Raw genomic sequence first — 25,553 nt, forward strand, 5'->3', positions numbered from 1 at the left:
TAAGCTTATAGTTTTGGTTTGAGAAGGACTTGTTATTTAGATGAAACCAACGATCCCAAGGCTCTTTTTATTATATTAATTTTTCAACCGTTTGAAAACCCCCAACTTACAATTCTCTTCTCTTCTAATCATCTCTAAAGGTTAATTGAATTAAACTACTCCCTGTCGGAACGATACTCTTTCAATACTACTTCGGTAAGACCGTGCACTTGCGGTTTTATCTCATCACTTAGCTTAAGTAAGCAATCACCCAAAACTGGCCATGAAAACTAATTCCTTTGTTTCATGCAGCATTGGAATCTAAAATTACGTCATTTGAGATGCCTAAAGTAAGTAGCGTAGACTATCAAAAGCGTTGAATGTGTGGAAGACTGTATAAATGTGCTTCAGAAATTGGAATTAGCTAGCTAACTCCTCCATGAACATATAGAACTTATCTTTAACATAAATTTCACTTTTTCTCCCTACAAAGCTCATAATGATCAATACACGTCCCAAAATCCTGCTAATTCTTAGCAACATCAGTCAATTGCAATAAAAAACTATTAATAGGACCCTACTTACACATTCAGTCAGACATAGGACAATTGATTGTATTAGCAAAGTACCTTAGTGAGAATACATTACCATACCATTGCTACCGAATGCCCCTTTAGCATAACCGTCGCTTGAACCTCTCAATATAACACATTGTGTGGCTGCTGTAGGAGAAACAATAATCAAAGGGTACATAGACTTGTGCTCTACTTAAACTTTTCATTAGGCTTCTCTGAAAATTTGAGCAACTAATTTCTGAAAAGTAACAAAGAAATGGCTAAGAAAGTTATACTTACTGAGTATTTAATCGAAACAAACTAAAAAAGAACATTAAAACCTTTAAAATAAAATGCATTTGTTCTATTTTTGAAATGTGTTGTTCTCTTAAGATTTAAATCACAGAGTTAAACAAATTTACATAACATTGCTTTTCAAGTTTCAGGAATCACTTTAGCAGCCACATTTGAAAGTATATATCTAGCAAACCAAGCAAAAGCAAAATTAAAGATAGAAGAAGAATAAGAAGCCATCTAAAGAAAAAACAACCCAATGCAAAAATCACCAAAATCATGTAAAAAAAGAAGAGATAAAAATCAATTGAAAGCAAAATAGATCTACACACATCAATATAGATATTTTTGTCCTAAACAAACAATTCAATTCGAGTCCACACATATCTGAAGTACATGAATAACGAATAACAAATTACAAATGACAAAGCCATAACCCCCTTAAACTTATGCCTATTCTCAATAATGCTCTTAACAATTCTAACCAAGAAAGCTACACCTGCAACAACTATTAACCGCCTACTGCACCAGACATATAATGTAACTAAACATACCAATTACCACAAATTGAGACATGACCAAGAGCCTAAAAAAATACATATGGCTTTCCTTCTAAAAAAGTATCAGCATTACACACCTAAAGTATCAACACAACACATCTATGACAATTAATTTTTAAGAATCAATTGATACATACACAAACGTTGTCAGACCAATCTACATGTTCTGTAATGAATTATTCACTACATGTGGTTAGCATTCACTATGCTCTTGCTATACCTACTTTTGCTTCACAACCAATATGATCTCTACGATACATACCTTCACATCATAAGTGTTTTATAATTATATCAAGCATAGATAATGTCATTTGTAATCTTTATGTCAGTTTATTGCCCAAACATGGAGAATGTCGCCATCTGCCACAATTATCCAAGGTGAACAATATTGTAAAGTATTCAACAGTCAAATGCTTATTGTCCAAATGTAAAAATAAAGTCATCATTTTCCCAATGTCATTGACACTAATGTTTGATGAAGAAAAAAAGAGAATTGATTGCTAGAATAGTCTTTAATTACCTTTAGGTGAAGCTTGCAAGTGTGTTTGGTTGCAACTCGTACTATTTGTATTGGAGCAGAAAGTTATATTCCTTGTTTTTTATAATTGTCAAGTTGCTTCATCTCTTGCCATTTTCTGTATGACAATTTAAGTAGGTAATTTCATATGAACTAACAAAGTAAACATTGAAAAAAAGAAGCAAACCATAGGCTTTAACAATAGATGAGCAATCAACATCTTAATACTGTGACAGTCAAAATAATGCCATAGCATTCATAATGCTTCAGATTTGAGAAAAATGTTCTACCACAATATCTTCAAAAAAAGTTGTGAGCTAATTTACTTATGTTAACAATATGCAATTCAAACAAATTGATGTTTCACATCAACATATAGTGATAAGCAAGGAGGGTTGGACCTAAATGAATCCACATCTCCATACAATACTTACACACATACCTATATAGACATATTTTCAAATTTAAGGTTTAAGTTATCATAAGCAGATTAGATAACACTTAGATTACAAAAACCAAAAGAAGCATGTTAACTTTGACACCCATTGATTTTGATTTTAAGAACATTTGAAGTTAAGCAATCAACAATCTCAGTCTGATTATACTTGTCACCAACTACCTTTTATGTGTCAGCTAACATCATATACACCTTTTCTTTGCGTCATTAATAAATTACTTGTAAGTAAATCAAATATGCATACATATAAAATGAAATTTTTAGCAAACACCTTATAAAATATGCAAACTAAAATACATCAAATTCTTAAAGAACGGTTTAAGACAATTTCAAGTATGGAGTTGCATAGTCTGTTGCATAGTCATAATCCTGGAATCATGTAATGTGCAGATCTTCCTACTGAAAAATAAAATCTCAATGCAGAAAAATCAATTATGAAGGTTATTATTAGAACACATGTCCATGTGTTTGAAACTTAGATTATCTGCATTCATTTATAAGCTATAAAAGACACCATTTTTCTATCTAAACTCTTAAAGAACTATAAAACGACACTATTTTTCAATCAAAATTCTTAAAGAAGAAAAACACATGATTAAAGACATACTTTAAATTAGTGATTGAAACATAGTAATTGAGGTATGGAGAAATTAACTCATGAATCAAATTAAATTAAATTCAGGTTTAATATACATTTACAGATTGGAAATATAAGCCTTACCTGCAAAATATGAAAATTGTGATTTAAGTTAGGCAAAGGGTAGAATAGAAAAATTTACCGTGATTGGGAATGTGACCGGAGTTTTCCGGGTGGTGTACCGGAGGTGGCCGGAAGTGGAAATCTGGACGGGTGAGTTTTTTTGTTGATGAACAGCGACAGCCTCAGGAGGATGAAGAGCATAGCTGAGAGAGTGTGAGAGAGAAAAACAGCAGTGAAGAGAAAATGAGAGAGAAGAGTAGTGATTCTGATTTCACTAAAAAAAATTGAAACGGTGTATGTTCCAATACAAATGAATTAGTTGTGTTGAAAGTATCAATCAATAAATGCTCATTTTTCAAGAGTCTCCCATAAGCACATTACACTATAAGCTATATGGGAATTTGGTGCATAGGAAATATACATCAAATTTGAAAGTTTGATTCAGATTAGATCAAAGGATGAGATGCATGCTTAGCCAAATGATGAGATCCAACGGCGTCCCTTGTTTGGAGCCAAAGCCATTTAGGTTTAGGGTTTGCAAAGTCATTAGCAATGTTAACAAAGATTAGATATAAGTATGATGATTAGGATCAAGGAAAAAAGTTCTTCTTTTTTTTTTTTAGCAAGGAAAAAAGTTCTTCTATTGAGGAGTCCACTTCCTTTGTTAAAATAAAGACAAATGGTTTGAATGAGTATTTACTAAGAATTGACTTAGTGGAATCGAATACTTCATATATGATCGCAATAATAAATTGGATTGGATCAATATCAATCCAATGTTTTCTATTCATTCCAAGACAAAAGTTTAAAAATCATTTAATCAAAATCATGGAACTATTTCTATGTTTTTGTGTAGATATAAAGAATGCTGATCTTGAAAAAAATTATCTTCTAATTGTTTTCAAATGAGATCATTCAACAATGTAAAATATTACAATGGGACAAAAAAAAATCCTATAATTCCAATTAATGATGGCACATTGGAACCTGATCCTGACCTTGAGGCTGATATAGACACAGCTGGTAAACTAGCCAATTTGAAGGAAACTCGCTTTGCAAACCAGTGCCTTCGGCAACATTCTCATGAAAAACCAGGCAGGAAAGGCTAGAAGAAAGCTGCTAAAATCATAGATGGCAACAGTTATGTCAGAGTTTCAAGTAGACATAAGAAGACTAGTGTTCGCCTTAAGGACCAAGCATGAAGTGCATCCTTTGGACTTTTAGGGGAATTGTCTTTACTGGATATTCTATGTTTTAGCTGTTTTTCTTCCCTCCTGGCTGTTTTAGGAGGGTTTGTTTCTTTTTGTTGGATTTGTTTCATTTTGTTTTTGTTTCTGAGACTTTTGTATGAGGTTCAGGCTGCACCTAACAACATTTATTGAATTTTTAGCTTTATAAAAAGGGTTTTTCTAACCTGTGCAATGTTGCACAGCTTAAGGAGCGGTAAATGCACTGTTTTATTCACATGATAATCTGTCAATTAATTAGTCTTCCTTGAAAATGATATTTTTTTTCTTCTCTCTCCTTTTGACTATTCTAGAGAGAGACTCGTCCAACTTTTCAATTCAAAATCACCATCTCTAAGAAAACAAACAAAATGAAATGCCCTTTATGCCCATCAATGATTTTTATTTCAGAAAACTTACCTTCATGCTAGAATTCAATATCCATGAATTATATAAACAGTAAACTCATGCTTCACAAATACATTAGATGTTCTTACTAAAAAAAATACATTCTTCTACTACTGGTAGTAGTTACGATTATGAATGGATCTTATTGAAAACCCACTTGTTGGGTTCTCTACTCTCTGGTTTGTTGATCTTGATGAAACCAAATCCATGGAGAAAAAAGATTTTTCTGTTTCCTTCTTTCTGATTTTGGGACTCTAACAATGACGTCAGACTATAGAAAGTATTGTTATACACAGCGACCTTTAGATCTGAATCTTTGCGGGTGATATAGATGTTGGATTCAAATCATGAGGTGATCCTACATGGATCTCTAAACTACAGTATAGTTCGTCCATGTTTGTGGTGGTAGCGTCCAACGTGACAACAGTGTTGCCAAGAGTTACGATAGATAGGGGCATATATGGCATTTTATTTTGTTTGTTTTCTTAGAGATGGTGAGATTCTTGGACATAAAACGTTGGATTAATCTCTCTGGAATAGTCAATATGAGAGAGAAGAAAAAAAATCATTTTCAAGGAAGACTAATTAATTGAGACATTATTATATGAATAAAACAATGTATTTATTGCTCCTTAAGCTGTGCAACATTGCACATGTTAGAAAAATCCTTATAAAAAAAGGGTTAATAGGTCTTTACCCCCCTGTAATATAGGTCATTTTCGGTTTTCCCCCTGTAAAATACTGTAATTATTTTTTGTTTTGATTTACCCCCCTAATAGGCCAAACAAAAACGAAAAATTCTTAAAAAAAAAAAAATTGGTTTTTGTTTGGCCTATTAGGGGGGTAAATCAAAACAAAAAACAAAATTACAGGGGGGTAAATAAAATAAAAAAATTTACAGGGAGAAACCGGAAATGACCTATATTACAGGGGGTAAAGACCTATTAACCCAAAAAAAAAAAAAAACGACTAATTCCTTAAGCCTTTTAGGAATAGCCCTTCAAGTTGCAATTTTTTTATTGTTGAGATCTGATTATGAATGGGTAGGACTGGAATGGTTAAATAAACATTGCACTGCACTGCACATGCTAAAGGCATCTAATGCAGTATGACATACAACTACAGCTCATCGCAAAATAATATATTTATTTACACATCACTATATACATGAATCAACTTCGAGGACCTTAAACAACCAAAAAAGACCAAACCGTTCTATCTCCAACCTTACATATTAATCTTGACTACACTCATCTACACCATGGCAAAATTAAGTGAAGTTGAAAACTCACTTGTGCCAAAATACTTGCAAGAATGCAAGGAGTTGATATCCACATTGCCATTAGAAAAAGGATGGATTACGTCCTACTTCCATCAATACCATATGATTCATTGCCAAATTCTGCGAAAGAGTCAACTTGCAAGGTGGTGTATCTTTGTAGAGATCCAAAAGACACTTTTGTTTCGCACTGGCATTTCACAAACAAGCTAAGAGCACAAAGTAGAGGACCACTTCCATTACAAGAAGCTTTCGAGAGTTTTTGTAGAGGCGCGAGTTCTTTTGGACCGTTTTGGGAGCATGTATTGGGATATTGGAAGGAAAGCTTGGAAAGGCCGGAGAAGGTGATGTTTTTGAAATATGAAGAAATGAAAATGAATCCTAGTTTTTATTTGAAAGAGATTGCTAATTTTTTGGGTTGTCCATTCTCCAAAGAAGAAGAATCCAAAGGTATGGTTGATGATATATTAAATCTATGTAGTTTTGAGAAACTGAGCAACTTGGAGGTCAATAAGACAGGAAAACTTTCTTTTGATATGGAAAACAAATACTTTTTCCGGCTAGGCCGAGTTGGAGATTGCAAAAATGTTCTCACAACTGAAATGATTGAGCAGTTGAACACTATCACTGAAAGTAAATTGGCTACACATGGGTTGAGATTTTAGATTGAGTGTATGTCTCATTTCCGCATTGAATTTGAAATAATTTATATTTGAATACATTCGTGTAAAATTTAATTGATTCCACTATTATGCTACTGCAAGCTAAATTTGATTTCAACATCTACCTCTTATATTTAAAATTCAATATATAAAATATAAAGATAGGTTGCTATCTAAGAAGCTTTTTTTTTTTTTTTGAGGGATCTAAGAAGCTCTTAGAAATAATATCATTCTTTTTTTTTGGTAGATAGACGAAATGGCAAAGCCATTATAAACTCACACGCACAAGTGGAGGTACCGGGGTTCGAACCCCGGACATAACATCCGACCTAACAATTTCGACATTTTGCCAGTTGAGCTAGAACTTCTGGATAAATAATATCATTCTTTAGTAACAGGTTGCAAGTATCTAAACATCTGCTGACTTGCAAATGTTATGCAATAAATGGTGGAGACATCAATTGTCTCACAAGATTGTTGTTATGAAGCTATGAACCTAAACAATGATATCATCAAATCAATATTAATAGTAGTCAATAGACGATTGCATACAAGATGTTGCTAGCAAAATATGAACCTTATTAAAATGAATCGTTTTTTGATAAGTTGAATTGAATCTTCCCTTAAAAAAAAGTTGAATTGAATCTATGGCTACTCCTTTTAATAATTTAGGCTTAATAGCAGTTTTAGCCGTCTAACTTTTCCAAAGTTGCGATTTCGACCCCCTAAAAAAAACTACAAAATCGACCCTAAGTTTTGCATCTATGGCAGTTTTGGCCCCAAAGCCAATTTTAACTCGATCTACGCTGACGTGGCACCCTAAGTGAGGTGCCACGTGTTGTTTTTTTTTTTTTTTTTTTTTTTTTTACCAAAAATTGGCCTTGGGGGCCAAAACTGCTACAATTGTAAAACTTAGGGGATAGTTTTGTAGTTTTTTTCTTAGGGGGCCAAAATCGCAACTTCGTGATAGTTAGGGGGCAAAAACCGCTATTAAACCAATAATATAATTACATTGATAAATAAATATATATATATGGGGTTTGCTAGGATACACCCACTAGTTTTTATTAAGGCGTGTTTTAGCAAAGATATAACTAAAAAGTTGTTAAATACACCTTAAGGTGAATGTTGCTAAAACACACCTTCTAAAATATAAGTGGGTGTATGTTAGCAACTCCTATAAGCATTTGCTAGGATACACCCACTTATTTTTTAGAAGGTGTGTTTTAGCAAGTTATAACTAAAAAGTAGTTAAATACACCTTAAGGTGTAGATTGCTAAAACACTACCACATAAAAACTAGCGGGTGTGTTCTAGCAAATCCCGTCTCTATAATATGTAAATAAGGAGTAAAAATAAATAAATTTTTTGTATAGACTAAACTTGAAAGCTTATAATTTTTGTAGGATTAAAAACATATTAAACCCTAATATAATCATAGTTTTGGTAATCGTCAGACTCCGAAGAAAGAAAAAAAATAATAAAAAAATAAAACATGAGATGACATTGAAATACAGTGTCCAAAGTAAAATTTTAATGTCTAGAAAAGATTATGTATCATTAAATATTACAACAAATAACTAAAAGTACAACAACAAATATCATCCATTGTATTGGATGTACATAAAATTTTGAAAATACTACTCTCTCCAGAATGAAATAGAAACAAATAGAGTAATTGAAAAGTTGATGTATATAGGCTAAATTTTTAACAATATACATTAACTTTTCAACTATCACTTTTGCTTATATTTCATTAGGGAGGGAGTTCTTCTTAATCTTTGTGGAAAAGATGAAATTATTTGGCGGTTTGACAAAAAAGCTTATACTTGGTTAAGACTACTTATGGGGCATGTGTGGATGTGTTAAACAACCTAGATGAGTGAAAAATGAAGGGTGATTAGAATAGATTATAGGAACTGCCTATTCCTCTTAAGGTAAAACATGAAGGGTGATTAGAATAGATTATAGGAACTGCCTATTCCTCTTAATTTGCTGATGTTTACACTCGGTTATTGCATAATTTAGAGCAATCCAATAAGATAAATTTCTCCATGACAACTTGGAGCATTTAGAGGAAACAAAATTTAAAGTTATAGGAGGACAACAATGAGTTCATTGACCAAGTTATTGAAAGAGCATGCAGCCTACTTCATGCATGACAGTTTGCATGTCGAAGATGCGTCTACTGCTGGTCGAAAATAGTTTATTCATCGGAATGCATCTACTTTTGGTTCAATAATTATAAGATAAAGAACACATAAGTCTATTAATTTATTTTTCGTTAAAAAGAAGTCTTTATTAATTTAATTTATTTTAAAATTTGGCTGACGAACTATTGTTTAAAACTTGTATTTATAATTTCCAAGAACACATTAAACATACCCGTAAAACAAACACTATTTTTTCTTACAATTTATCTATTTCAAATTGTTCATCCTTAATTTGTCTCTTAAAATCAAATAAATAAATATTAACCATTTGAATTCATAGGTATCTGGGTCGTTGTAGTATAGTGGTAAGTATTCCCGCCTGTCACGCGGGTGACCCGGGTTCGATCCCCGGCAACGGCGTTTTTTTTTTTTTTTTTATTTTTTTTATAAATTTTGCAATTTTGTTTTATTCATTCACGAAATGGAAAAGCGGTAGATGGAGGGAGCTATATATACTGTTGTTTTGTTGTAAAACCATTTTCCCGCCATCTATTTCACATTTTCACTCTCTCTCCTCTCTCATGGTGAGAACTAGAACCGCTGCAAAACCCGCCGCGCCATCTCCAAATGCGGCGGCACCGGAAAACGCCGATAACCTCGAAGTAATTTCAATCGGTTCACTCTACAACGGACCTTGGGACAAGAAGTATTGGAGCAGTTCTAGGGTTTGTTACTTTTTCCCCGAATCTCTTCCTTTCCGATTTCTCTTCTTTCGTTTTTCAATCTGCAATTGCTACTGAATCACAATGTTTTTCGATCTATTTTCATTCCGATGTGTTCGATTTGCTTTATAATACATCAATGTTTGAATAAGTTTAATTATCTTGTTTCGTGTTTGATTTTGCAATTGAACTGAAGATTATCGCTGTTGTTGCAATTCCCCCCCTAAAAACGTGCAATCTTATTGCAATTGAACTGAAAATATATCTTGTTTTGTGTTTAATCTTATTATGCACTATGTACAGACATCCAAGGATTTAGCTTGGAAGTGGCAACTGTAGTACAAGTTGCGTGTGTGTATGATAGATATGATTTTGAGAACACTGTTTAGATTGAAAGTTGAGATAACAAATGAAGTAAGATCGAGAAAGCACAGCTACTGACACGTCGACACCGAAAATGATTTTAGAAAATGACATAAGTCAATATAATCACATGTGTTGGTGTTGAACACTGGATACACCTTTGATCAAAAGTGTCGGTGCTTCAGTGTAGGATGCTATTCAAGATATCCAACAGTGAGACATTGATATTTTGATCCAAAATGTTAATACAGTTGTAGAGGTCATTGAGTGATGAACTATGAATTTTGAATATCAGAGATCCTTTCCTTGTTTGAAGTGGGGATTTTATGAATATAAAAGGAACTGGGAGTGTACTGACATGTATTTGTGCAAGTACAAGGGGATCGGATCTCTTAAGCACATGGTCGGTCCTAGGTTTAATTCTTGGATCATTGCGTATGAGAAAAATATTGTTGGTATGGGTCCTGCCTTTGGCATTTGACTTAATAGGGTAGAAGGGTAGTCTCTTAAGCACATGGTCGGTCCTAGGTTTAATTCTTGGAAATATAATTAACAAAATATCAGAACTTTAGTATCAATGCTTATTTGTTCATCCAAGTCGTAAGAAGTTTGATTTTCCTTATGAAGGATGCTGGATTCGAGTGAATAGAAAAGATAGGTACCAGGAGAGCTTTATCTTCTTTAAATGAGTTCAGCTAGATTAACATGATTTAGTTGCAATAGTATGTGATTTCTGGATACTGAGTTTCTCAGAAGAAGAAAAAAGGAAGTGTTGAAGCTTATGTGATGTATTCGTAGGAAAATATAAAGAAGTGAGATGCATGTTAGAACAGGGTTTATCTTGGAGGAATTTCTGCATACCACCGTGTATAGATTTGTTTTCCTTTTCTGACTGATTGCATTTTTGTACTGAATACTTTGTAGGGAAAAGATCGATACCCATATCCAGTTGGCTACCAGGCTGTTAGAGCTCATAATGGTACTACTTATAAGATGGAAATACTTGAAGGCGATAATGGGCCTAAATTTTTGGTTTGTATTCATGATTCTTTGTGCTTTAATGTTTTGAGTTATTCCATATTATAAATGTTTCAGCTTGCTTTGAATTTTGTAACAATTTAAGTTACTTACTGTTTCTACAGATTTCTTCTGATGATGGAAATTCAGCTACTGGAAAAACTCCAGACTCTGCGTGGGAGGAATTTCAGAAGAAAGGTTACAACCGCATGAAGATTTGGCATGGGAAGAGACTTTCATCTAAGATGTATGGCTTGGAGGTAGAAATCAGTGACATTGATAATTCTATTTTTAATGTACCAGATCATTTCTTTTACTTTTCAGGAAAAGTTTATCAAAATTTCCAGAAATCATTCCAAATAAACCACAGCCTTATCTATTTTCAAGCTTATTTGAACGCATCTAACCTAATTATGGCTGTGCTTTAATTATTATTCATGGTTATAATTGATTATTTTTACAAGATATTTGAATATCATGTTAACATGATAAAAGAAATACCTCTCTATCATAACACTCTTATATGACATCAGCAATTGTAGTGGCATATTGAAACAAATAAGTCTTGTTGTGCCAAGTAACTATTGAAAGAAGGAGGACGTGTATTACTGTATTACTTATTGATATACACGTATGTCAATTGCTCTTTTCCTAGACTCTAGGTATCATAACTATGTGGTATGACATTTTCTTCTACGCTATTAATATCTATTTTCCTGTGTAACTACTCTGTCAAAACTGCTAGCAAGTTTAAGAAACACGTTTCCTGTTTGTCGTGGTATTAATCGCTGATTAAATCAAAGCACCAAAACAGAATGCTTTTTCCTTTTAATTGAACAATCCAATATGCAAGACTCACCATTTTTCTTTGAAGTTATGTCCTCGTATTTATATTTCTTCAAACTTTGTGATTTATGCTGAAAACAATTGTTAGTGGTAAAATAGCCTTACTGACTTTTCTATGGCGCTCTTTTCATTGTTTCGTTAACTAGTCCCGCAAGAAGATATGCAGCGGGGTTGGAAAGTGTTATTGCACTAACGGTCTAGTTAGCTATTTTATAGTTCTTTCTTTTGTAGCCCTTTTTTACCCTCTTCAGTAAAGTAAATTGTAAATTCTCAAACCGTTAATGCATGTCCGACCATTTGATGTTTCTGTCTACCTACACACATTTTGCAAAAGTTTCTGTTTATGTGATGATTAATCTCATAATCCTCCTTTTTCTTTTCTCTTCATTATTGTTCCAAAATTATTTATCATTTGTTTATCTTATATCACTTTCATGAGTTGTTTACTGTACTTAATGTTATTTTCATTGTTTTTTCATTGCATCCAGCTTTTTGGGTTCAAAAACCAGTTTATTCAGAGGTTGCTTCGTGAACTAGTGTCAGATATAAATGGAATAGTAGATCGGAGCTTAGTATCCTCCAACCTCTGTAATGAAGTTTCTAAAACACAGCATGATGATTGCCACCCTAATGTAGGCACCAGTTCTGATTTATTACTTTCCCAGAAAAGACCGGGTGTTACAAGGAAGAGAACTAGATGTGAACTTAAAAATAAAGAGTCAAATGTCAGATCTAGACCTCAATCTCTAGAACTTGCATGCAGTAAAGCTTCAGATGCAAAGAATGAGACAACAGTTGGTCAAGGGAGTACTACCAGCAACAATGGTTCAGAAGACAAGGACGCCACTTATAATCAAATAGATGTATCATCTACGCTACCAATAATGTCATCTGTTGGTAAAATAACGAATTGCATTTCATCCCAAAATGGGCTCCTATTGAATCCTATTGACATCTCTGAGGACAAAAAAGGGGGAGCTGTACCTGCAGAGAGTCCGACAGGGTTTATTGACTCTGCAAATAAAAAAACTACAGAAAGAACTGAAAACTTGTCTACAGAAAAACTTGTAAGCATGTCCATCTAATATTCTACCGAACATTGTTCATTGGAAACATGCTGGTTCATAAAGTATAGTCTATTGGATGTTATTAGCATGGAAACTCGTTCTTTCCAAAATTGTGATAATTTTGATAAAACTAGAGGGAAATGGACACAAATCTTTGAAATGTTTTATATATTATCCCGCTTCTCGAGATATATTAATTGAAATTTTGCAGAAATTTGTGATTCAATCAAAATTATGGTCCACTTTGTTATAGAGGAAACACTCTTTTAACTTCTTGCAGCTTCATAGGTCACATGATGTGGAGATGAAAATGTCAAATTTGTCGGTAACTGCAGAAGATGACATAGTGATGCAGTCACGTTCTAAAGAGTCTCAGGGTTGTATTGGCATTGATCTTTGGGCTCCTGATTCGGTAGATTTACAAGGTACTTATATCTTTGTCACTTTGTGCTTGTACGGTGCATCCTCTTACTCATATATTGATGAATTGAAAGATTTACCTTTTGGTTTGACATACTTATAGATATTCGAGTTGATTATAATATTTTGGATTTCCAATGCTTATGCCTTTGGTAATATTTGATAGAGTAGTGTAATTTACAATTTTGGGATTTATCATGCTTATGTCTTCCGCATTTCTAATGTACTTCGATTTAACACATTGTTTTGTTAAAAACTATGCAAAACTATCAGTATGCTTAGGATTCTCTATTCATTTAATTTATCTCTCATATTTCTCTGTTCTACATTTTCCTGTTGATTCTAGATCACTTACTCTAGTGCACTGCAGAAAATATATCTGATTCTGCACCAAGCAATCTGGTTAAGAATACTGACAGTAAACCAGCATGTGAGGTCACCTCTGAAGATTTGTTAAATTCAAAACATGAGGAAATGCTTAGATCTGATTCAAATCCAAGCTCTGAAAAAAATCATTTCAATTCAGCTGGCCAGGATGTGGCAAAGTCAATGATGTCACTTCTGCTACCACAAGCAGTTCCCTTACTGAGGAATGTCTCAACAGATGAGAAGTTAACTCTTATCCCTTCAGATATATTACCTTCTATGGCAACAAATTCCAAGGACGAACAAAATGAAGTTGGATGTGTTTTGGATGTACCATCATGTGGTAAATATACCTATCTGTGCTATTTTAATTTTTCCTCATTATTTTTTCTCAATGTCTGGCATAGATTAATACATCGCGCCACAAGGGTTTTTGATGTACCGTGTCTTTTAAATCTTCTTTTTGTTGCATTTGCGTGTTCTGTGTTTATGTATTCATGTGCTTTGTAAAACCATGTGATTATACGGCAGATAAAATGGTAACAACGGATGCATATGGGGAACAAGGTGAAAAGACACACAAGCCAAATACTTACCCACATTCAAATTCTTCTAATACTGACCATATGAAGTCTATTGTTCCTGATAGTTTTGAGTATACTCAATTTGAGGATCTCAAAAACTCAGAATTTTTATCTTTTGATATTGCGGAAGTTGGTAGGTCTAGTTTGAGTATAGAAATGTGTTGTCCGAAAAGTCAAGAACAGCATCCTGGTGATTTGCCAAATGGACCGTCAACATGCTGTGCTTCAGAGTTAGACTTTAAAAACAGGCCTCCTGGTTATGATGTATGTGTTCCTGATTCTGTTCTGGATGACATGTCTCCTCCTGATGTATGCATTCCTGATTCTGTTCTGGGTGACATGCCTCTGGTGCATGATAGTTTCAATTCAGGGAAAAATGACCTGTCAGCTGCCCAGGATTTTACTGAAGGTAATGCGTTCATGATATTTGGCATAAAAAATAAAAGTTCTTAAATTCAGATAATCATGATCAGAAGGGATAAAATGTATATCATAGTATCGTTGTTGAGTCAGTGTCAACTCATTCACATGCCAATTCTACTCAATTGGTCATGCTTGTTGCAAATTATTAGCTTATTTTGCTGTTTGGTTAAGAATGAAACTTCAGGATCTGAGACTAAGGTTTCATTAAATTATTGTTGTGTTTGATCCAGACATCACCATTTCTTACAATTTTAAAAACAACGCAGGTATTAGTAATGCAATCTCAGGGGTTAAATCAAAGATTTGTCATTTAAAAAGCATGGAAACCCTTCCAGAAAAGACACAAGATGAAGCTGTTGGTAAAACAAGCAATACTAAAATAATGATGACGTCTTCTTCTCAGTCACCAAAAATGATGACGTCTTCTTCTCAGTCACCAAATTTTGTATACACCAGAAGAAAGAGGCGGAATTCTGTTAGCATCCAAGAAAACTGTTCTGCTGTGGAGAGTAATGAATGTGAGAAGATTAAACTAGTTACTTCTCAAATGCGTACTGCCAAAGACACTGTTCCCCCCTCAAAAACCATTGAAACAAAAAATGATAAACTATGTGAACCAGATGATTCTGCAGGTTTAATATCAGGAATATCTCAAGCTCATAGTGAAGTTCCAGATGTACAAAGCAACCTAGCGGAACTAAACCCTTCGTCTCAGAATCCAAACCCATTTTCCTGTGAAAACAAGTGCTCTGGTGACAAGGAGGCTCAGTTATTCTCAGAACCAATGGTCCAAAGAAACCAGGAACTCAAGAATAATCTGAACAGCAATGTAAAGTTTGTGGGGAGCTACATGCACCCAATGCCTGTTTCGTCGTTACTTCTAAGAACAAGAGAGGATGAAATCCACATTTGTGTTTTATGTGGCCTTCTGACGGAACAGCACAGAACCCTGTTTACCTACAAGGTAGCTATCAAGGAACCAAATTTTGGTTGCCCCTCTGTCATGGCTCACACCCCGGTAATGTTGCCAGATCCAAAATATAACTTCATGAGAGAAGTAAGTTGCTTTTCTTTTCTGTTTTGAAACCCTTATTTCCTTATTTACATTTTACCCAAACTTCTGGCTACATGCTTACAGTCAATAAATTATATTGTTTGCTAGAATATGTTGGAAAGAACTGGGGTGGACTTGACTCCTGATGGACGCTATATTGTCTTAATAGGAAGCATTAAAACCCCCAATTGCAGGTTAACTGTTTCTACAGTTTTGAATTGATATGTAATAAATTTAAACACTGTAAATAGAGTAACTATATATCGTTTAATACCAGGGAAGGAAAAACTGATTGCTGTTGCTCAACATGCACATCAGTCTGCTCCAAGAAGAATGCTTTGAAGATTGTTCATGTAGAAAGTGGCTCTGCATCAGTTATGGCAACACTGGAAGCTGTTGAAGATTTACATTGTATATTGGTTTGTGAACCTAACCAACTTGTTTCTGTTGGAGAGAGTGGAAGACTACAAGTGTGGGTCATGAATTCAACATGGAGGTGATTTTAATGCATTCTCTTTGATTTTTCTTTCTCCTTAAATACAAAAATAAAAAAACAAAAACTTATGTCCTTTTAAGAATCATGTCTTTTAAAGTTTTTAATTTGCAGTGAATGCGATTGTTACACATTGGTTTCTTATGTAGTAGCATTTATAATAGAGACCATGGTTATATGATCATGAAGTGCTTGTGCTTTTTATAGCAAATCTTCAGAGTATTCAGGAAACTGTTACTCGAATATTATGACCAATTGTTTCTTGGTTAAAAGGTTCCTAAATTTCATTGTATTAAATTTTCTGATAATATAAGAGCTTGGTTTCTGTCTTTGTTTTACAAACTACTTTTGAAGAGCAAAGGTTGACATAATTGATGAGTTAGACGTAGACCATTGTAACTGTAACATTTATTCCAGTTGTTGGTCACTAAAAAAACTGTATTATTTACTTTAAATGTTTATAATTTATTTTCTGCTAGTTTTATTAAATATTTATATTTATTGGTTGTGGTTGTGGTCATACAACTTATCTTCTTCACCCACTTTATTAACATTTTCGCAGTGAAAAGATAGAGTACTCCATCATTCCGCCTGATGGTTCCATGTCCCCTGGCATTGTGGAATTGAAGAAGGTTCCAAACTGTGCTCATTTGGTTGTAAGCCGAAACATTTATGGGGACTTTAGTTTGTGGTATGTTGTCTTTAATTACCTTGAAGGGATGTCCTATTATATCAGCATCATTCTAGTTATTTTAAACATTAAATTTGATAACAGTTGGTTTATAATCTTATTTAGGAATGTTTTTGCGATATTACACAGGAGCAAAGTTAGGGGTTTTCTCACACACCCATATTACATTTTTATGAGATGTATTTTCTTTTTATCACATTTGTTACATTAATTTGCTTGCATTTTGTCTTAAAATCTATTTTATATAGTCACAGGCTCATCGGTATATGCCTATTTACTTTTTCTGCACATAACCCTGTTTTCCTTCTGTAAATCTGGAACAGACTGAGGTTCCTAGTTTGAGCTTTATCTGTTTCAGAATTCAGGGAATATGTCACTGCTGGCTTTGATGCCACATTTGCATGCCCTTATATCAACTTCTCTTCAAATTTCTTATTCCAAAAAACCTCTAACCTAGCCCAACAGTTGTTAAAAATAAGAAGAAAGGAGAAGTAATAAGAAAAGTGTAACTAACTTTTAATTTGGCCATTCACTTATAACAATATCTCATTAACATCATTTTCAACGTTTTCCTCAGGGATATTACGAAGCTCAATTGTGTTTCAAGCTTCTCTGCTTCAGAATATCTAATTAATGAGTTCTTTCCAATAAGCTTGTTGCATTTGCAAACAAAAGGCTTAGGATTGAGCTATGCTAGTGTTGAGGAGAAGGCTGAAAAACTTTTAGAAGCAACCAATTTGTGGCACTCAGAGAAAAGAGAGACCTGTGTGTATCTACTACCAACTGATGATGTTGCTATGTGGTTTCTTGTCTCGACTCCCTCAGACGTTGATTGTTGCCAGAATCATGTTTCATCTTCAAATCATCATGATGTTCATACAGCTAGAAGTTGGAGGCTTGCTCTACTGGTGAAAAATAGCATAATTTTTGGAAGTCCCTTGGATCCTAGGTGCCATATGATGTTTCCTGAGTTGAATATAGTCTGTCATATGTTGTTTGATTCTGTCAACGTTATTATTCTTTTACTGCTTATGAAGTAGAGGGAAGTAATTTTCCCCTTCTATTTTTCAGATTTTTTTTATGTTTTTCAATGTTAAGAAAGAAAGTAAATTAAAAACCGCTTAAACTGAATTTTAGATCAGCGTTGCAGTCTCACGATCTCCTGTCCTTAAACGATAGCCTGTCATTCATTTATGGGGCAGCAGCTGAAGAGCTTTACTGCATATCATAATTATGAGGGTAAAAAGAAGAGGCAACCTGGTATGTCAAAGCTCCAGGCACAGTGGTGTCTAGGGATGGGTCTGACCTATTATGGGTCTAGTAGGCTGCTATACCTTGAATCTGCAAGAGTTTGATTTCACAAATTGAACCTGTGATCTCATAGTTAAATGATATGACAATGCTAAAACTATTCCGCCAAGGTTCCAACAACAACAACAACCAAGCTTTAACCCACTAAGTGGGGTCGGCTACATGGATCAAATTATGCCATAATGTTCTATCATAATTCTGCCAAGGCTCCCCGTCATCACAACTATGAGGATCTTAAGGACATCAGTTCATATTGTTTGAGTTATATAACTATAGCAAAGTACATCTTAAAAACTGCTGATGATATATCATTTTTACACTATTTAAAAGCTGTTGTGCTATTGCCTATTCTACACCACAGATTTATCATTTATTGACAGTTTTCAACTGTATGAACACTATGCAGGACTACTACTGTTGGTGTCTCAGGTGGTTATGGAATCACCAGCACAAGTGACGGTGTGGTATATATGTGGAAATTGTCTACAGGGTCCAAGCTTGATACTCTGCACCATTTTCAAGGTATGTTGCAATGTTCACTTTATGCTGGTCACGTTGCACTGACCACTAATGCAGAAGCACTAATGATATTATAATTTTTTTAATGTTAGTTGTAAGTACAGTAGTGGTTATGTTAGATTTTCAGAGTTTGAATCTAAGACCTCTTGGTTAGAACTCTTTCAGTGTTTCTCAGCTCACTAACCGAGCTTCCTATATGAGATTAGACACGGATATTGATAGTTTTTACTTGGAAATATGTTTAATTTGCTGCACTAGAACTGTCGGTGATTAGTTAGGAATCATCATAAGTTATGATCCATCAATACCTTCAAGAGACTTATAGATGTCATGATATGTCTTCCACATTTACATTGTGTGCTTTTAGGAATTGACCACATTTATGGTGCAACAGTTTCCTTTCCTGTGTTAGTATAGGCCATACTGAAAATTAAACTAAATGTTCACTTTGAGTTGTGTCACTCAAGCGATTAAGATGACTTAACACAACCATGGAGTGAGAAAGTACATATAAGAACATTGGGTTGTTGGTAAATAATCTTAAATTTTTGTAGCATGTGCTTATATGGAGAATATATACACATCAATGTAGTTTAGTCCATTATTTTGAATCTAGTATAGGGTCTTGAACATTAAAATCTGGTTTGAGATCACCAGATTTTTACTTCTTTTCCGTCCTATTTTGTTAACCAAGTTTGGGCTCCTTAGAGTGAACCCTTCAATCTCCAGTAGTAAAAATACTGAACTTATAAAAATTAGTTGCCCCTTTATTTTACTGCAAACTAGTTAATATTCTTCACGAAACATCTGATTCTGCTCACATAAATTGGTGACAGTAAATATCCAAACATACAAATTATTTATCTAGGCATAATAGTTGGCAGTTGGTTCTTTTTTTCTGTTGAAGAAGCCAAACTACCCCACCGAAATTGGCACCGGGGAGAATTGAGTTGGCACTTGGTTCTTGAATTCTTTCTTTTCCTTCGCTGATAAACCTTAGAAAAAGGAACTACTTTAGCAGCCATGTTTGATTGACCAGACCATAACGTCACTTCCTCAGTTAGAAGAGCGTTTATTCTCAAATGCAAATGCACATAGCAAAGTTTCACGTATGCATAATGGAGCCCACTCCCCAAAGGAATCAGCTGGAGAGTCCTTCCCAATGGGTGTGAACTTTTGTCAGACCACCCTAAATTTGAGAATCCAGGAAAGCATCTGGAGATGGATGGAATAGGCACTTCACAATGTAGGGGTAAAGTAGGTGAGCAAGATTCTAACCCTTGAAAATTTCTCCAAACATGAGACATGGAAAATATGATGAAGCTTAGATCCCTTAGGCAGCTGCAACTTGTAAGATCCCAAACCAATACTTCTATAATAGGGAAGACCCAGGATAAAGGAGCTGGCTCATGCACCTTATTACATGGATATGTGACCCATGTTAATAGTGAATTTGTTACCTACAAATGAACCACTAACCATCGGAGGAATACCAATTTAGTAATACTAGGAATACCAGTATAATCAATTATAATTTGGGACAAGTTATTTTTATGTCTCTAAACTGCTTTTCCCATGTCATTCCTCATGGTTGTGTCATTTTGAGTACCATGTTGTGTCATTTTGAGTTTTAAATATCGATATACGGTTTCAATAATGTATGAGCATAAAGTTGACTGATTCTCTAATTTGTTATTTGTGTTTGTGAGATATCTCTAAACTTAAAAAAAAAATGTTTTGATTTTAGATGGCACTGCCACAAGTCTTGCTACGGATGATTTAAATTCAAATTCGAGAAGTGCTATCGGAGTCGTTGATGATGGAGGCCAACTGCTGCTTTATCTGCATCTTCGTGAATGGGACTCAAATGAGTAGACGATGATAGTGGTATTTTCTCATTGATCTAGTCTTAACTTTGTATAGAAATTGTCATAGTTAATGCACTTGGTGGTCTAAAAGGAAAATGCCAGATATAGCGATACATTTTTACCCGAATCATTCACGAAGAAATGTAACTGATCAATTAACACTAGTAGTCCACTACTACTTGACTGTACATATTTTGTCCTTTGTCAATATAAGTATTCGGGAGTTATCTCCCTAACCATTTGAGAGGTATTTATCGGAAGTACAACAACTTTTTTTTTGTCAGGTAGACTAGTGGCTAGAATTCACCTAATAAGGTGAATAAGTGGGGTGTCTGGGTTCGAATCCCGACCCCTGCATATAATAATGCATTATCCTACCAAATGAGCTACGCTCACGGGACCGGAAGTACAACAACTTAGAGGTGAAAAAGAAATTTTAGGGGAATAAAATTAAATTCTCTTTAATTTCTGGATGTAATGTATTTATTATTATTTGTTAATGTGTAGAAAACTGCTCTTCTCCCAACAAAAAAACGTTCACACCCAACCAAACTGATTAAAATATCCCAGCGTGAGTTAATTCACGTAGGTGTATAACCCAATGTGACTTAAGTCGCGTTCGGTCATGTTTCGAACACCAGCTTAATTTAACTCACGCTGGTGTTAAAGACCAAAGTAATAAAGCACTCAGGACCATTCTATTCCCTCTCCATGTACACCTCTTTGTTCATCATCTTTATTAAGGACTGTGTCCAACAAATCACCACTAGATTCAGTTCACTTCAAAATCAATTTCTCTATGAATTTTTTCAATAAATCTGTTTTATTTTTAATGTAAATTTTTCATTTATTCTGCAAGTTAAAATGAAGATCTGTCGTAAGTTCACCAATTTGCTACCGGCAAACATGATTTCGCCAAACATTCAAACACCTATAATTTCTCTCTTATATGTTGATCAATAAATTTCCTTACATGAAAAATAATAAATACTTCATGTACATTTTTTTTTTGATGGCCGGGTTCGAAACCCAAACCTCCATACCAACTGAGTTAAGTTTACAATGACAAATACTTCATGTGCATGATAAGTCACTAGTCTTACCAGAATAATATTTAAAGGAAAGATTATTAAACATCATATATAAGATGTTTGTGCAAGAATACGTAGCTTTTATTTCTATTGCATCGGGAGGTACATAGAAACAAGAGACCACTCTTGTCAAGCACCTTAAAAATGTAACAAAAAAAAAAAAAGATGTTTGCAGGAATTTGGATTTCTCTTTTAATCAACACATAAACTATTTTTAACGTGAATGATGTGCACATACAAACTTCGCGTACAAATTGATAGAAGATACTTAATGACATTACATGCATGTTCCAAACCTCACTTTATTTAGTTTTCTAAAACTATATATAAATTAGATCAAACAAATTGATCAAGAAGAAAAAATCAAAATGAAGCAAACAATAATTTGTTCTAAAATTATGAATTATGTTATTCATAGTTTGTTTTCTCATTGCTCTGTGTAGGTCTTCATCAAATGCACTTTAATTGTCAAAGTATATAATTATGGTGCGACATTGGTGTTCTCCATCTTCTAAAAGAAAACAAATGAGACTACACTTGCATAATATACTTAACATGCTTCAGGACCTCTCAAGAAAATCACAAGGACGAAGTAATATAAATCAAAATGTTAAAGTAATCGTAAGAAGAGTGAAAACATCATGAAATGTAAATAAAACTATAAGCTTGTAAATAACATAAAATGAACTTTGAACTTAACTGTAAAAGTTAGATGCATATACATTGAGAGCTAATACAAACTGCTTTCGAAGGAAAACACAAATTATGAGGACAAGTCATGTCCTGAAAACAAAACCAAGATTCTCCTGTAATGTAAAACAAGAAGATGACAGTGTTTATAAAAGGGATAAAATAAATAACGTATAAGGTAAATTATAAAATTTGAAAAGGGTGTGGGAAAAGGCTTACCAGCGATTACATCACTTACATCAAAAAATACAAAAATAAATATGATCATAGCATAAACAAACTTAATAATTTCGGTCTTATTATTCTCCATTAGATGTAACAAACATTAAATGTTGCAATGAATTGTTTTAGCACTTGTAAGAAAGCCATAAAAAGAAAATTAAAGTCATTATTTAAAATCTTTTAGATGCACCCATGTGTCATGTACATGTTTGTCCCTTAATATCACACAAATAAGAATCTTATATAATTAATTTTTATTAACCTTTCATTACTTTTTAGTTTTGTCATAACCGTTCATGATAGACAAAAGAAAATCTATTACGATTAAAGAAACTTGGATTTCTAGCCCTTAATTGATTATAACCAATATATTTCAAAGAACAATTCATCATTATTTTGATAAATTTTATTGTGTGTAACCAAAAAAGATGAACATTCATTAAGAACTCAAGTAATCAAGAAGAATGGTGGCTTCTAAATGTAGTAAAAAAACACAAGAAAATGTATTTTCATCGTGTTGCTTTTAAATGCTACTTTTTAAAATTTTGTATATAAAATATCTATTGAGGAATACAACTACTTGAAATTACTTTAAAGCCTTCTCAACATCTGAGGCCCAACTTTATTGAGGAACTGACTGGTACTAGGCAAAAAAAAAATATATATAATTATACTAGTTTAAAAATTCACCACTAAATAAATCTCAAAAGAGATGATTTGAATACAAAGCTCAAAAACATGTAAATAACTTTCAAATAAAAGGAAAATATTTTAACACTTTCACAGGAAGATCAGAGATACTCTCAAACGTTGAATAATTTCTTTGTGAATTGTAATTTTCTTTTGTAATATGTCTCTTTAACTTTTTCATGTTTGGTATCTCATGATAGTAGCAGTCTCTAATTACTTTAATCCTCTTGTTCTTCCATTAAGTGTAGTTTCAAGTTTCTCATTCTTTCGGTAAAAAAAAAGTATCTCATTGCTGTTACAAACTCAATTTAGTTGAGTTTCATTGATCGTTTCACAAGGATTCGAGTGTTCAGGCCAAAAGTCCAACTCTATGGTAAAAAAAAATTAAGTTGCTATGATAAGAAACTGGTGATTATATTGGGTCATGTGTGTATTTATGAGTGAGTCAATAAAAAATCTAATTTTCCACTTTGTTCCGGGGTTAGACAATTAATTGAGTCATAGTGAATGATCGATTTTAGCAATTAAATATGCTATTTTGTAAATTACGCTAAAGCTATGTGATGCAATTGATAAGATACACTATATCATTCAGGTGTCATTTAGCTTGGACCCATGAAGTTTTGGTCTAAGATGGACCAATTTTTTTTAAACCTTTAGATTGAATCAACAACCAATTTTTATCATGGTCCATCCACATCAAATACAACTCATCAATACATAATAAAATGTAAATGACATAAAAGAACATTCGTAATTCATAATAAAATGTAAATCAATTAATATTTAAAATATTCATAAAATACTTAATTAATTTCTTTTGATTAAATTATATTTTTAATTTAATTCACAATTTTTATATTTCATTTCAATTAAATAAATTATTTTCAATTTTTTTTTATAATATTTCAGTTTTAAGATTTATTTTACGTGTATCAGATTTTTTTCATTAATATTTAAGTATACAATTTTATTTTAAAAACAAAACAAAAAATAAGAAACCCATAAGATTAAAAACAAAAATATTAAAAAAAGAACAACAACAACAATTCAAAAAGAAGTTATTTAATAACATAAGCAACAACAACTAGATTTTTTTTTCGTAAAAAAAAAAACCAATTGAATACTTATTTAATTCATGTTATTTTTTTAAGAAATTTAATTCATATCCCTTCAAAACAAAATAAATTAATTTATATATTGCTTAAAAACTCGATCAATACAAAGTGCCGTAAGAAAAAGAGTACTTGTATTGCTAAATGAAAAAAAAATGTGACAAAAAAAAAGTAGAGAAATTAAATGAGAGTTATAGAGAAGATGAGTGAGATTTGATGTTTATAGACCATGATAAAATTTGGTGGGTTCATATGATCTAATGGTACAAAAAAATTAGTCCATCATAGACCAATATTTTTATAGGTTCATTTTATACTTCCCCTATCATTCATGATATTGTATATTGTATAAATATCTTGAATACGTATTATACATGATAAGTTTCTTGTATAACTATGTAAGTGTTCACAATGTGTTGTAAACTAATGTGTTGTAAAATATGTGCAGTGTACCATAATGTGAATTGTGTTCTGAATTGCGTAAATGTGTTGTAAATTGTGTAAATGTGTTATACTTCCTCCGTCCCATTTTATGTGATTTAGTTGACTCTATCACGTATGTAAATGCACAATTTTGAACTTAAATATCTTTAATATTCTATTAAAAAAATATGAAAATTTGATATTTAGAAAATATTCGTCGAGACGAATCCAACATCTTATATGCTATATTTTATCTTTATATATTAGTAGAAAAATAGAGTCAACATGTTATATGAACAGTGCATACTTTTAAATTGGGTCATTTAAAACGGGACGGAGGGAGTATATGATACCTAAATCCCAATAAATGATAAAATTAATATCATGTCATAACGATGTACATGATAAAGTTCATTGAATAAAACGAATGTATGTCATGACATCGAATACTTAAAATCTTTAACATGCGAAAATGAAAAATAATTTGATAATCAAAATAAACATCCAAACACGATGTCACCTATCAGAGCGGAAAATCCCAAGCATAAATTTGAAGTTAGCAAGTATGTCAACACGGTAATAATAGAAAGAAATTTTTGAATAAAAATGCAGCTTCTCCTTCAAAAACGTCAAATGTAAATTTGTAATATCATAGTATAAGTAAGATGATGTAAGTTGTTGAAGTTGAGAACCATGAAGGAGGAGGATTGGAATCAGGGTTTTAAATCCAGTGTAGTTGGAAATTTGTGACTTAACGGATACTATGATTTATGTGGTGAAATTCAATCC

At 33.0% G+C, this 25,553-nt stretch overlaps 2 protein-coding genes, 1 long non-coding RNA gene and 1 other non-coding gene across 5 annotated transcripts; 3 read left to right on the forward strand and 1 right to left on the reverse strand.

Moving 5' to 3' along the window:
• The first annotated feature begins 5,894 nt into the window (after positions 1–5,894).
• On the forward strand, positions 5,895–6,708 carry LOC11423693 (cytosolic sulfotransferase 5). The gene has a single exon (XM_003628696.4). The coding sequence runs from the start codon at positions 6,010–6,012 to the stop codon at positions 6,637–6,639; it is 630 nt and encodes a 209-aa protein (XP_003628744.1). The 5' UTR covers positions 5,895–6,009; the 3' UTR covers positions 6,640–6,708.
• Positions 6,709–9,137: 2,429 nt separating this feature from the next.
• Positions 9,138–9,209, forward strand: TRNAD-GUC (transfer RNA aspartic acid (anticodon GUC)). Its single transcript has one exon. It is a non-coding gene; the product is annotated as a tRNA-Asp (tRNA).
• A 71-nt stretch (positions 9,210–9,280) lies between these two features.
• On the forward strand, positions 9,281–20,787 carry LOC11410157 (uncharacterized). 2 transcript variants are annotated; one of them, XM_039828890.1, is made up of 15 exons: positions 9,281–9,514; positions 10,799–10,906; positions 11,017–11,151; positions 12,226–12,804; positions 13,085–13,229; positions 13,595–13,933; positions 14,122–14,583; positions 14,864–14,979; positions 15,010–15,654; positions 15,760–15,845; positions 15,929–16,147; positions 16,707–16,835; positions 17,413–17,784; positions 18,553–18,668; positions 20,413–20,787. In XM_039828890.1, exons 1-15 carry the CDS (start codon positions 9,371–9,373, stop codon positions 20,538–20,540), a joined length of 3,723 nt encoding a protein of 1,240 aa, XP_039684824.1. In that variant the 5' UTR covers positions 9,281–9,370; the 3' UTR covers positions 20,541–20,787. The 2 variants fall into 2 exon arrangements, with proteins under 2 accessions (XP_039684824.1, XP_003628745.2); XM_003628697.4 differs by having other exon boundaries at positions 14,864–15,654.
• Positions 20,788–21,853: 1,066 nt separating this feature from the next.
• On the reverse strand, positions 21,854–22,714 carry LOC25501386 (uncharacterized). Its single transcript, XR_003007996.2, has 2 exons — positions 22,534–22,714; positions 21,854–22,430 (listed from the first exon to the last, which is right to left on the reverse strand). It is a non-coding gene; the product is annotated as an uncharacterized lncRNA (long non-coding RNA).
• Between the last annotated feature and the right edge of the window lie 2,839 nt (positions 22,715–25,553).

The sequence above is a fragment of the Medicago truncatula genome, chromosome 8 (genome assembly GCF_003473485.1).
Source record: "Medicago truncatula cultivar Jemalong A17 chromosome 8, MtrunA17r5.0-ANR, whole genome shotgun sequence".
NCBI classification, from domain to species: domain Eukaryota; kingdom Viridiplantae; phylum Streptophyta; class Magnoliopsida; order Fabales; family Fabaceae; genus Medicago; species Medicago truncatula.